Genomic DNA, 12,693 nt, shown 5'->3' on the forward strand with positions numbered 1-12,693 from the left:
AAGATGGTGTATATGTTAGAGCAGTGGTGACGAACCTATGGCATGGGTGCCAGAGGCGGCACTCGGAGCCCTCTCTGTTGGCACACGTGCCGTTGCCCCAGCCTTGCCTCCACCCGTGATCCCCTCCTCTCCAGCAGCCTCCCTGGAGGAGAGTCGCCCCTGAGCGTGGCCCACACGGAGCAGCGCAGCCAAGGACATGGCAACCAGGCAGTGTAGACAAGACTCTGCCCTCACGCCCCAACGCGCACAGTTGATGCTGCGGTGGGTGGGCAGAAGGCGTGGCTGCCATGGAGCTGCTGAGCTGCCTGGGCGATCTGCGGCGGGCCCTGGAGGCGGTGAGTGGTCCTGCAGGCAGGAAGGGTGGGGCGGAGTGGGGGCAGGGCAGGGGGTGGAGCAGGGACGAGGTCAGTTTTTGGGCACTCAGTCTCTAAAAGGTTCGCCATCACTGTGATAGAGAGTCATAAAAATTATTAATGGTGAGAATGAAGCAATCGCAATTTCTCCTCTCATAAATTCACTGGGCAGTCCAGTGAAACCAAGGACGGACAATTTTGTTCAAACGGAGTCAAACTACAGAATTTGCTATCAGAAAATTCAGTGACAACTCATGGAGGATACGGATACAGTTTTCTGCCGTTTTCTTGGGATGGTTTTTCAGTGGTTTGCCATTACCTTGTTTCTAGGACTGAGAGAAAGTGACTGGCAGAAGGTTACACAGTTGACTTCATGCCTAAGGTAGGACTAGAACTCATGGACTCCTGGTTTCTAGCCTGGTGCCTCAAGCGCTACACCAAACTATCTCCCTCTCAACCCCAGGAAGCGGGTGAGAGCAAGCTGGAGATTTTGCTAAGAAACCTGAAAGGACCTGTGGACAAGAGTCAACACTGACTCAAAGCAACCCCGTTCTCCCAAAAGGACAGCAATTCAAAGCTTTGTGGCTATAAGCTGCAGTTCATTAAAATTTGGAATTAAAAGTTCCCAACGTTCGCAAGTTCATAAAATGTGTTGTTATATGCTCTACAACAGGGGTCTTCAAACTTGGCCCTTTTATGACTTGTGGACTTCAACTCCCAGAATTCCTCAGCCAGGCACGTGTGCCTGGCTGAGGAATTCTGGGAGTTGAAGTCCACAAGTCATAAAAGGGCCAAGTTTGAAGACCCCTGGCTCTAAAAGCTTAATTTAAGAAAATAATAATAATAATAAAACAAATGAATACTAACTTGCAGAATTCTTTGCATCTGGGAGCTTTGGTGGTACGTTCTCTCCCACAAGGTACTTTGAGAACCGTTTTACCACAATTGCACTTCACATCCACAGTTTCAGGGCATGGATAGCAGCTGCCTAAAATTAATATATGTGTTATAAATTACCAGTTTAGAAATAAGACAATTAACAAATTTTGGAAAACCACTGGTAGCTATCACGCCTCATCTCTCCCGATCAAAGCAACTGAGACTAATTATATCAGGCACACAGTCAAGACCAGGGGTCTTCAAACTTGGCCCTTTTGTGACTTGTGGACTTCAACTCCCAGATTTCCTCAGCCTGGCTGAGGAATTCTGGGAGTTGAAGTCCACAAGTCATAAAAGGGCCAAGTTTGAAGACCCCTGGTGAAGACCATACGAGACCTTCATTCAGAGATTTGAATCACGTGTGTCTATTACATATTTACAATGCATCTCAGCCAATAATTATTCATGAATAATCATCTATTAAATGATTAAAGGAGGTGCGATGGCTCAGTGGTTATCTATTACCTATTTACAATGCATCTCAATCAATATTATTCATGAATAATCATCTATTAAATCAGTGGCCCCCAACCTTTTGGGAACCAGGGACCAATTTCGAGGAGAGAGGTTTTTCCAGTAGATTGGAGGGGGCCTGGTTTTCCACGGTGCCTGTCCCGCGGATGGGGCTTCGCTTGTTTGCACGCCCCAGTTTCTGGCATGCGGTGGCCCGATGTCAGTCCGCATCTCAGGGGTTGGAGACCCCTGTATTAAATGGTTAAAGGAGGCGGGATGGCTCAGCGATTATCTATTACATATTTACAATGCATCTCAATCAATAATTATTCATGAATAATCATATATTAAATATTAAACAGGGCTCAAAACTGGAAGAAGAATGCATTACCTACTATGGATGACTGGAGAATGAAGGTGTCGTACTTTGCAGAAATGGCTAAGATTTCCGCATACTTGAAAGATCAATCTCAAGAAAAATTTATTTTGGTTTGGAGAAGATGGATAGATTATATTCAGAGAAAGTATGAGATGAATAAATATTATATAGCTTTTGAGTAGACTTTATATTATTTTTATTTATTTATAATTTATGTAATTATATTATTATTCATTATATAGTTATTGTATATATCTTATGGTTATGTTAAGTTGATATTTGTTTATTTGTTTTTAGAGTTAAAGTATGTTTATATTTGATTGTATCATGGTTGGGTAGTTTTAATTAGACTTGGGATGATATGTGCTTAACCCTGTACTCAGTTCTGGGAAGTCCGGGGGGGGAGGGGGGATGAAGGAGGGTAGAGATATGTAAAAGTTGGTGTATTAAAATGTTGTAGAGAAATAATGTAAAGTTTTATGAAAAGGAGATGCTTGGCTGGTACCCCCAAACTGCATCCGAAGGATGAGGAAAGGAAGGAGGTGGGATCTGTGGGGTGGCTGGAAGAGAGGAGAGAGGTGTAGGTAGGAGGATAGGAGGGGAGGAGGGAAGTAGGTAGGAAGGGTGAAAGAGAGGGTGGATGCAGGGGGGGGGCTGCTGAGCTGCTCTGAAATTTTTATGTCTGTATTTTTTTTTATTATTGTATACCATATTTGTATTAAGACTTTGGGGGGCGGGTTAGTTGAAAAATTAATAAAAAGTTTTATTGAAAAAAAAATATTAAACAGGGCAGGATGGCTCAGCAGTTAAATACACTGAGCTCTTCAGCTGAACAGCTGACAGCCTGGGTTCGAGACTGAGTTCTGAGCAACGGGGTGAGCTCCTGTCCTTGCTCCAGCTCCTGCCTAACTAGCACTTTGAAAGCATGCAAATGCGAGTAGATAAATAGGTACCTTCAATAGGAAGGTAACGGCGTTTCATGCACCTTTGGCATATAACCATGCTGGCCACATGACCACAAAAATTGTCTTTGGACAACACTGGCTCCCTCGGCCAAGAAACAGAGAGGAGCACCATGCCGTAGACCAGGGGTAGGCAACCTTGGGCTCTTTTATGACTCGTGGACTTCAACTCCCAGAATTCCTGAGCCAGCATGGCTCAGCTTGGAAACCTCTCCCTTTCCCCTCAGCATGGCTGGCTCAGGAATTCTGGGAGTTGAAGTCCACGAGTCATAAAAGAGCCAAGGTTGCCTACCCCTGCCCTGCCCTAGAGTCAGTCACAACTGACAGGGAAACCTTTAACTTTACATTAATCATCTACAGGTAGTCATCAACTTACGACTACAATCGAGCCCAAAGTTTATGTTGCTAAGTGAGAAATTTGTTAAGTGAGTTTTGCCCCACTTTAAACTTTTCTTGCCACTTTTGTTAAGTGAATCACCACAGTTCTTAAATTAGTAACACGGGTTTTATGTGAATCTGGCTTCCCCATTCACTTCGCTTGTCAGAAGGTCGCGAAAAGGGACACTGCAACCGTCATAAATGTGAGTCAGTTGTCAAGCATCCAAATGTAAATCAAATGACCATGGGGATGCTGCAATGGTCGTAAGTGTGAAAAATGAGAAGTCACTTTTTTCAGTGCTGTTGTAACTTCAAACGGTCGCTAAATGAACTGTTGTAAGTCGAGGACTATCTGTATTAGAACAATTATACTAAGAGCTATCTTTCTGTAATTTCTTAAAAGTTCAGAAGAGAACCCATTAGATTTCTGGCTTCTATGTGGAACCTCTTTTCAATCAAAAGTGGCCACAAAGCATCTGTTTTTGATTGGCCCAAAATTAATCTTTCTACCTCATTTGTTTCTCCAAACAAATCTGAAGGACTTTCTGTGAGCAGGCGATACAATGGAAGCTAATAATAATGTGGAAAGCTTATTCATCATCTCAATGTCTGAGCCATGTTTTCCTCAAGCCGAAAACTAGCAACTAAATTATAGGATTATTCTTGTGCAATTTTCATCAATATGATAAATGCTAAACAAACTGTTCCTCGTGTTCTGTAATTTTTTTCCCATCCAACTATTTAATTCAAGGCATTAAAAATAAGAAACAACTTAAATGATGTTATTAGAGCTAGTGGGGATTTTTTTTACTATTTATTCTTTAAGATGTTTCATTCCTGTCTCATCTCTTGACACAGACTTATCAAGAAAGAAAATTAACAAGGCAATTAAACTGGAGTGAGAGGTTTTAACCTACCGTACCTTATCACAGATAAGACAGAATTTTAGATTTCAAAATACACCTCCAAATTTGGGTTTGGTTTTTCTGCAGATCAGAGCTCAGTTGTTGTTTTTTTTAAAGTGCACCACAGCTTTAAAATAGTGTGGTTTGATACTGAAGCAGTAGGCATGAACTTAAATGGACTCCAGAAGATGGTAGAGGACAGGAAGACCTGGAGGAACGTTGTCCATGGGGTCGCGATGGGTCGGACACGACTTCGCAATTAACAACAACAACCTATTGCCACAGTTGAAAATTCAAGGGTCAATCTGTGAATGATGCATTTTCATGGCGCTTGGGCTGAAATTTCAAAGGTTGGCTTTATCTGTGATTGTGTGCAGTAAATGTTTCGCAACTGCAAGCAAGGACTCGGGCGCCATTTAGTTTAAAAGAGAGGTAGTCAACCTTGGCTCTTTTATGACTCATGGACTTCAACTCCCAGAATTCTGGGAGTTGAAGTCCACGAGTCATAAAAGAGCCAAGGTTGACTACCCCTGGTTTAAAAGGTTGTAAGCAGGATTTCCAGCACATTCTTACCTCTGTGGCAGACTGAAGGACACTTGTGGTTACGACATCCTAACATTCGAGCACAGACTTGGTCACATGGTGGACAATTTGCAGGACAACACTGTATCAAAGATATAAGTTCTCAGATATAGAGACTGCTATAAGAAATTGCAAGTCTATGCAGATTTCCCTGACTAAATGCTATTATGTGCAGCAGGACTTAGTTCTAAGCAAGCATACGTAAGATTCATGAACAAGCATACATAGGTTTTACTGAACACCATCAATAGTCAGATTTTGTGAGATGGGTGGCCATATAAATATGATTTACCAATAGTCCTCAACCTGTGCCTGGTTGCTTAACAACCATGATGAGTCACAAAAAAGGCCATAAAATCAGGTCAGTCACACGTATCACCTGATTTATGATCATCATGAGTTATGACCATGATGAGCAGGCTCCACTGTAGCCATAACGTGAAGACTACCTATATAAATAAATGAACAAATAAATGAAATTATCATTAACAAAAGTTATGTTAATAATTGATTTTATTTGGAATAACTCCATTCCCTCAGCATATTCAATCCTGACAAAGCCTGAGGAAAGAAGTGGCCCTTATACCTTTTCTACCGGTGTCTTTTAACACTTCTGTAAACAGATCTAGATCTAGATCTACGAATTTTCCCTCTTTTGTACAGAGGGAACACAAAACAGAGGATTCAAGGGAGAGAGGGATTGATTTTAAAAGGGATAATAAATGTGCAACATAGCAGCAGGAAAGCCTTCAGCATTTTCTATTTTTTTCCCCTTAAATCAACATTTTGTCCCTCTTGCCAACATGCTGGCGGGGGAATTCTGAGAGTCAAAGTACACACATCTCAAAGTTGCCAAGTTTGAAAAACACTACCTTAAATTCCATTATTTGCCAACTAGATTTGGTAAAAAGCAAATAGCTTTCTAAATTGCTTTATACCTTACAGTACCAACCTTGTTAACTCTCAAGTCTTTTTTCCATATATATATATGGAAAATATATATATATTGGGTGAGGCACCCGGTCTACCAAATATAAATCAGTCTGTTCTGTGTTAAGAACTTTTATCTCTAAATTATTATTATTAAATTATTTATTCCCTGGTGCTCACGTCTATTGACTGACTTTGAACATATATATATATATATATATATATATATATATATATATGTATGTATGTATGTATGTATGTATGTATGTATATGTATACGTATATGTATATATGTATGTCTGTGTTTGTATGCATGTTTGTGTGTGTGTATATATATATACATATATATAGGTCTTGGCGTATTCGGGTCTTTTCCCATGTAAGATTGAGAGTATCTTGGCGACGTTTTGACGAGGTCCCACTCGTCATCTTCAGGCTGGGCTCTTCGGCTTCATGCTTGTGCAAGCAAAGTGTGATCGGAGCTGCCGTCTCTCTATAAATATTGGTGTGGGGGGGTGTGTGGAGTGCTGGCTTAGTTGCTGTAGGTGGATTGGTTGGCTGTGTGGATTGGTTGGCTGTTATTGTTTGTGGAATATTCAGCACAAGCACGAAGCCGAACACCCTAGCCTGAAGATGACGAGTGGGACCTCGTCGAAACGCCGCCAAGATACTCTCAATCTTACACGGGAAAAGACCCGAATACGCCAAGACCTACATACCTGTACCCATGAAAATCTACGAAAACAAATACATATATATGTATATATAAAAAGAGAGAGAGAGGAGAGACAGAAGAGAGAGTGTATATATTTGTACATGTATGTGTATGAGTATGTGTGTGTGTATTCTTTTGAGAGCAGGCATCAGAATTTCATTTTTTAATGAACGCCAGTGTATTCACAGGAAAAATTCCTATCTTAGCAGCGAAGTATTATTTTCCTTTCAGATTCTTCATAATCTTATTCAATAAAAATCATTGTCTTCAGAGTCTGCTGCCCTTCCTTTGAAATGGAAATACCATTATTTCTTGAATAACATTATTCCTAATTTTTTTTTTAAATGAAAACGCAGCTTTAAAAAACATACATTTCACATACAAGATTATTTCACGTACCAGGAAACGTGGAAGCTGCTTTGTATTCTTTTTCAGCATATTTCTGCATGCAATCACATGGTTTCATAGACCCAAAAGGAATTTCAACATTAAATGTCAATTTTGTTCTAAAATACAGCACTCATCTCCAACATTTACCTTTCTTTTGCACTGGTGTTTTTGACAATCCCGTATTTTTGTACACTTGGTGTCACAGAGGTATGGCTTATGGCAGGGCATCTGTTTCATATGCTTCCCACAACGACACTGCTTTTCAACTTCCTATTAAGGTACAATGGAAAGAAACTAAAGCTGGCATGCATTATGCAGGTCAAAATCTAGTTACTTAACTGATAAAAAATTGGATGATATGCAAAAATAACCCTTTAAAGCAGGGGTGTCAAACTGCCGGCCCGTGGGCCAGATGCGTCATCCAGAAGCGCGCTCACCCCATTGCCGACAATGGCAAAACCGTCCCGATATGTTGCGCGATGTCACATGACGTCGCAAGTTTGACATGTCTGCTTTAAAGGAAAAAATGAGCAGATTAAAATAGTCTCACAACTGAGAGGAAAAAACCCTTAAATTTATATAATTATTATTTATTTTACCTCAGTATACATTAACATTTTGGAATAATCTCTCACTCAATTTCTGGGGGAAAAATAGTTTATGGGGATCCCCCTTTTACTGATTTTGAACCAGTTATTCACACATTGTTCCTGTCTTATTCAGTATGAATGACGTTCCAGGTAATTATGTATTATATTATAATGTGATTAATTATAATGCCATTACAGGACCAGAATTCAGCCGAAAATTTCTGAGGCTAAGCGAGACTTTTGTTAAGTGAGTTTTGCCCCATTTTATGACCTTTCTTGCCACAGATGCTAAGCGAATCACTGCACTGTTAAGTTAATAATATGGTTATTAAGTAAATCACGCTTCCCCATTGACCTGCCTAGTCAGATGGTCGCAAAAGGGGATCACGTGACCCGGGGTCACTGCAACCATCATAAATATGAGTCAGTTGCCAAGCATCTGAATTTTGATCAAGGGACCACACGGATGCTGCAACGGTCCTATGAAAAAAATGGTCATAAGTCACTTTTTTAATGTTGTCATAACTTCAAATGGACACTAATGAACTGTTGTAAGTCAAGGACTATCCGTTTTTGAATCAGCTTCATTTAAATATGCTCCTAAACATTTCCCCAAGCCATTTTTTCACATAATTACTTGAGCATTATCTTGTTTTTGAACAAAAGAAACTAGAAAATACAAGATGTGGAAGCCTCTTAGTTCACACCTAGAAATAATGGAGATAGGAAGTTTTTGGACTCAGTGAGAAGTGAATGTGTGAAGGAAAAAGAATTTAGTGCCTCAGGAATATACACTGAAAGAAGACCTTTCAAAATAAAACAATGCGAATCTATTCAAAAGAACCTAAAGGGGAAGAAAATTCTAACCTGTCTACAAATTTCGCAAGCACCTCGATGGCAGCGTTGTGAACATCTGTGAATCCCACATTCAAGATCTTTGTCACAACTATCTCCACAAGTAGGCACATCTTCAGTACACGGCAAAGAAAATTCTAAAATAAAAATGAAATTGAAACTATACAAATTGTAGCCATTTAATATACCGATGGAAAAAAAGCAAGGTGGTATTTTCACGTGTTTTTTGCATTTATCTAAAAGAAGTGTATTGCTTCAAGACATGGTGTTGTTTTGAAAATCTTGATTTTTACCGCCATGATCAAGTGGGTAAACAGTACCAGGCAAAAGTGCTGGACATCCCTTTCAGCAACTTTTCAATAACCCAGTTCTTTGTAGAGTTTTAACTAATTTCATTTTTCTGTCTTTCGCTCGTTTTTAATGCAATTTGAATCACAACTGTTTTAGGAAAATTGTATTAATCAAATAACTTCACAGGTGAATAAAAAAAAAACAGCGGAGGAGGAAACTTACTTGATTTTCCACAAGGACAAGACCTTTTCCCAGATCTGGGACATTCACCACAGGAGCCGCCATGACAAATTTGTTCACAGACATGATAACCACAAGACAAGGTTCGTCCACAAATCTGATGAGAAAATACACACAGCAATTGCAAGTTAAGGGGGATAGAAACTTCTCAACAAAATACAAGAAGAAAAAGTAAGTTCTCCAAATACGTTAGTACAGTGGTGGCGAACCTATGGCATGCGTGCCAGAGGCGGCACTCAGAGCCCGCTCTATGGGCATGCGTGCCGTCGGCCCAGCCCCGCCTCCCCCCGTGGCCCCCTCCTCACCAGCAGCCCCCCCAGAGGAGAGTTGCCCCCGGGCACGGCCCGCACGGAACAGCATAGCCAAGGACATGGCAGCCAGGTAGACTCCGCCCTCGCACCCTGTCGTGCGCAGATGATGCTGTGGGGTGCGGGCGGAGGGCGTGGCCGCCATGGCGCTGCAGGGCCGCCAGGGCAATCTGCTGAGGCGGGCCGTGGAGGTGGTGGGTGGCTTTGCAGGCAGGCAGGTGGGGCGGGGGTGAAGCGGGGGACGGGGCAGTTTTTGGTCACTCGGTCCCTAAAAGGTTCGCCATCACTGCGTTAGTACATAAAAAATTAAAACATAGAAATAAATTATTGAAAGCTCCACAGCAAGACCTGGTCTACTAATGTTTTAGACTACAGTCCTATAATCCCCAATCAGCATAAACAATTTTCCAGTGAGGAATTAATGGGAGTGAAGGAAACTAATGGGACTGGGGGGACCTGTCCTATATCATGGAATAAAGATGGGAAAACTCTAGTTCATAAGTTATGTTGTTGGGTAACATCTCTGAATACAGATAGTCCCCAACATACGACCACAACTGAGCTGTTACTAAGCAAGACAGTTGCCAAGTGAGTTTTGCCCCATTTTACAACCTTTCCTGCCACAGTTGTTAAGTGAATCACTGCAGCTGTTAATAACACGGTTAAGTGAAGCTGGCTTCCCCATCGACCTTGCTTGTCAAAAGGTCGCAAAAGGTGATCACATGACCCCAAGATTCTACAACCGTAGTAAATAGGAATCAGTCACCAAGCATCTGAATTTTGATCATGTGACCATGGGAACGTTGAACAGTCGTGTGAAAAACGGACATCAGTCACTTTTTTCAGTATCACTGTAACTTAGTCACTAAACAAACTGTTGTTAAGTCAAGGATTATCCATCATTGGCCATTGTAGCTAAGATTAATGAAAATAGGAGTCCAATGACATTAAGAGGCTCATCAACACCCCCATGTTTGGACTAAAGCTTTTAAGTTATATCTGGTTTCTAGCTGAATAGTTTGAAGATGCATTCCTTTGATCAGGCAGGACAAGAAGCAACGGATGGAAACTAATCAAGGAGAGAAGCAACCTAGAACTAAGGAGAAACTTCCTGATAGTTAGAACAATGAATCAGTGGAACAACCTGCCTCCAGAAGCAGTGAATGCTCCAACACTGGAAGTTTTTAAGAAGATCCTGGACAGTCATTTGTCTGAAACGGTATAGGGTTTCCTGCCTGAGCAAGGGGGTTGGACTAGATGACCTTGAAAGTCCCTTCCAACATCATCATCATCATCATCATCATCATCATCATCATCATCACTTTGTATTTCAAATAGAGGTCAACTAAATTTGACTCTTTCAGTACAAAAATATTGATATTGTAACTAGGAAAATTCTCATCATTATGATAGCTGAACAAGGAAAGGTCTGCAGATGGGAGATTAAAGGCCTGGAGACTAAAACATGAAGAACAGTTGCAGGAGTTGGAAATGGCCAGGCTAGAGAAAAGAAGGACTAGCGGTGACATGATAACAGTATTCCAGTATTTGAGGGGCTGCCACCAAGAAGAGGGAGTCAAGCTTATTGTCCAAAGCACCAGAGGGCAGAACAAGGCACAATGGATGGAAACTAATCAAGGAGCGAAGCAACCTGGAATTAAGGAGAAACTTCCTAACAGTGGGAACAATTAACCAGTGGAACGACTTGCCGTCAAAAGTTGTGAGTGCTCCATCACTGGAGGCTTTTAAGAAGAGACTGGACAACTACTTGTCTGGAATGGTATAGGTCTCCTGCTTGAGCAGAGGGTTGGACTAGAAGATCTCCAGGGTTCCTTCCAGCTCTATTCTGAATTGGAGATCATTTCAAATTCACTGCAGGTATGTGTCAACAAGCCACACTGCAATTGTCAGTATTGAGTTCCTGAACATCTGAACTGGAACATTTTTTTCCCTACTTCAATCTTAAAACCTCTGTTCTTACTGTTAATCCACATTTTTTTCTGGACAATGAACTATGGGGGTTATTATGATAGGTAATAATATTGTAAACAGATCGGCTGTTTATAAAGGAACTTACCACATCACATTGCCAGAAAGGACTTGCACACTGCCTTTCTGCTATTTGTTTACCACAGACACAACTTTGTTTACTGACTCTTGGACACGGTTGGCAATCTCCTAAAAGTGAGATGAAACTAAGGATTAGAAACCAGCATCGAAAGAGAACATTTTAAATGTATGCCCATTGAAGGGGGTAGAGCCGTGGTGGCGAACTTATGGCACGCGTGCCACAAGTGGCACGCAGAGCCCTCTCTGTGGACACACGCGCCATAGCCCCAGTCCTAGGCCTTCAGTTGGGTTTTATAAAACCTTTTCGCTTTAGGCGTGTACAAAAAAAAAAGGTTCAATCAATCAATTTCAACTTCTCGCAGGGAAAAAAAAGATCTCGCAAAGTTGGAATTGATTGATTGAACTTTTTAGTCCCACCCAGTGTGCCGTTACCACCACAGCCACGCCCACCCAATTGGTCACACCCACCCAATTGGCCATGCCTGCCCAATTGGCCACGCCCACCCGGCACCCAACGATACATAAATGGGTTTTGGGTTGGAGTTTGGGCACTCGGTCTCTAAAAGGTTCGCCATCAATGGGGTAGAGGAAAGGGAAAAATCTCATTAATAGAGAACTTTTATTTCTTTGATTTGTAAGACATCAAATCTATTCATAACCCCTAGCAACAAAAGAACCATAATGTAATACAACAAGAAATTATCCAAAGACTTTGAACAGTACAATTTGCACCTGGATGACAAGGATTTCCACAGTTGTGTTGCCCACAGGGCAATTTTCGTCCACAGGGAAGTTGACACGACCACTCTTTCATGCTGCATCTCCGTGGCAATGGTTTACCCTTTTTGCAGTAGCAAGTTATTATTACCATCTTTGGACAAGGTGGACAAGGACCTAAGGAGCAAAAACCAACATTGAGAAGTTAACATATTAATACAACTATGACTTCAGTTTAATAGACATCAGATGTAATGGGCCAGAATTCTAATACACACAAGCACTGGAAATAACAGACAAGTCTATTGTATCAAAAGTAGTCCAGAGGAAGCAATTTTAAAGCACAACGTCATTTGTGGGTGGTGTCTTACTGCAAATGACGTTGTGATGGACATCACTTATAAATGATGTGGATAGCTATGACTGATGTTGTTTGAAATTTAACAGACATCTGGGAGCGAGAGGGGCTCCCATGCTAATTTGAGCTGCCTAGGCCCTAGATCAGAGGTAGGGAACCTTGGCTCTTTTATGACTTATGGACTTCAACTCCCAGAATTCCTGAGTCAGCATGGCTCAGCTTGGAAACCTCTCCCTTTCCCCTCAGCATGGCTGGCTCAGGAATTCTGGGAGTTGAAG

The 12,693-nt window shown here is 41.4% G+C and overlaps 1 protein-coding gene across 1 annotated transcript in view; it reads right to left on the minus strand.

Annotated features, from left to right (window-relative positions):
• NFXL1 (nuclear transcription factor, X-box binding like 1) overlaps positions 1-12,693 on the minus strand; it is a 66,331-nt gene that overhangs the window by 39,160 nt on the left and 14,478 nt on the right. Inside the window, exons 6-12 of the mRNA XM_015821177.1 lie at positions 12,073-12,234; positions 11,348-11,448; positions 8,945-9,059; positions 8,444-8,568; positions 7,134-7,256; positions 4,943-5,033; positions 1,221-1,341 (exon numbers count right to left, since the gene is read on the minus strand). Of these exons, the coding sequence (XP_015676663.1) occupies positions 1,221-1,341; positions 4,943-5,033; positions 7,134-7,256; positions 8,444-8,568; positions 8,945-9,059; positions 11,348-11,448; positions 12,073-12,234 (838 nt within the window). The remainder of the gene's footprint in view (positions 1-1,220; positions 1,342-4,942; positions 5,034-7,133; positions 7,257-8,443; positions 8,569-8,944; positions 9,060-11,347; positions 11,449-12,072; positions 12,235-12,693) is intronic.

This window comes from Protobothrops mucrosquamatus, unplaced genomic scaffold (genome assembly GCF_001527695.2).
Source record: "Protobothrops mucrosquamatus isolate PMUCROS unplaced genomic scaffold, P.Mucros_1.0 scaffold1268, whole genome shotgun sequence".
In the NCBI taxonomy this organism is placed as follows: Eukaryota; Metazoa; Chordata; class Lepidosauria; order Squamata; family Viperidae; genus Protobothrops; species Protobothrops mucrosquamatus.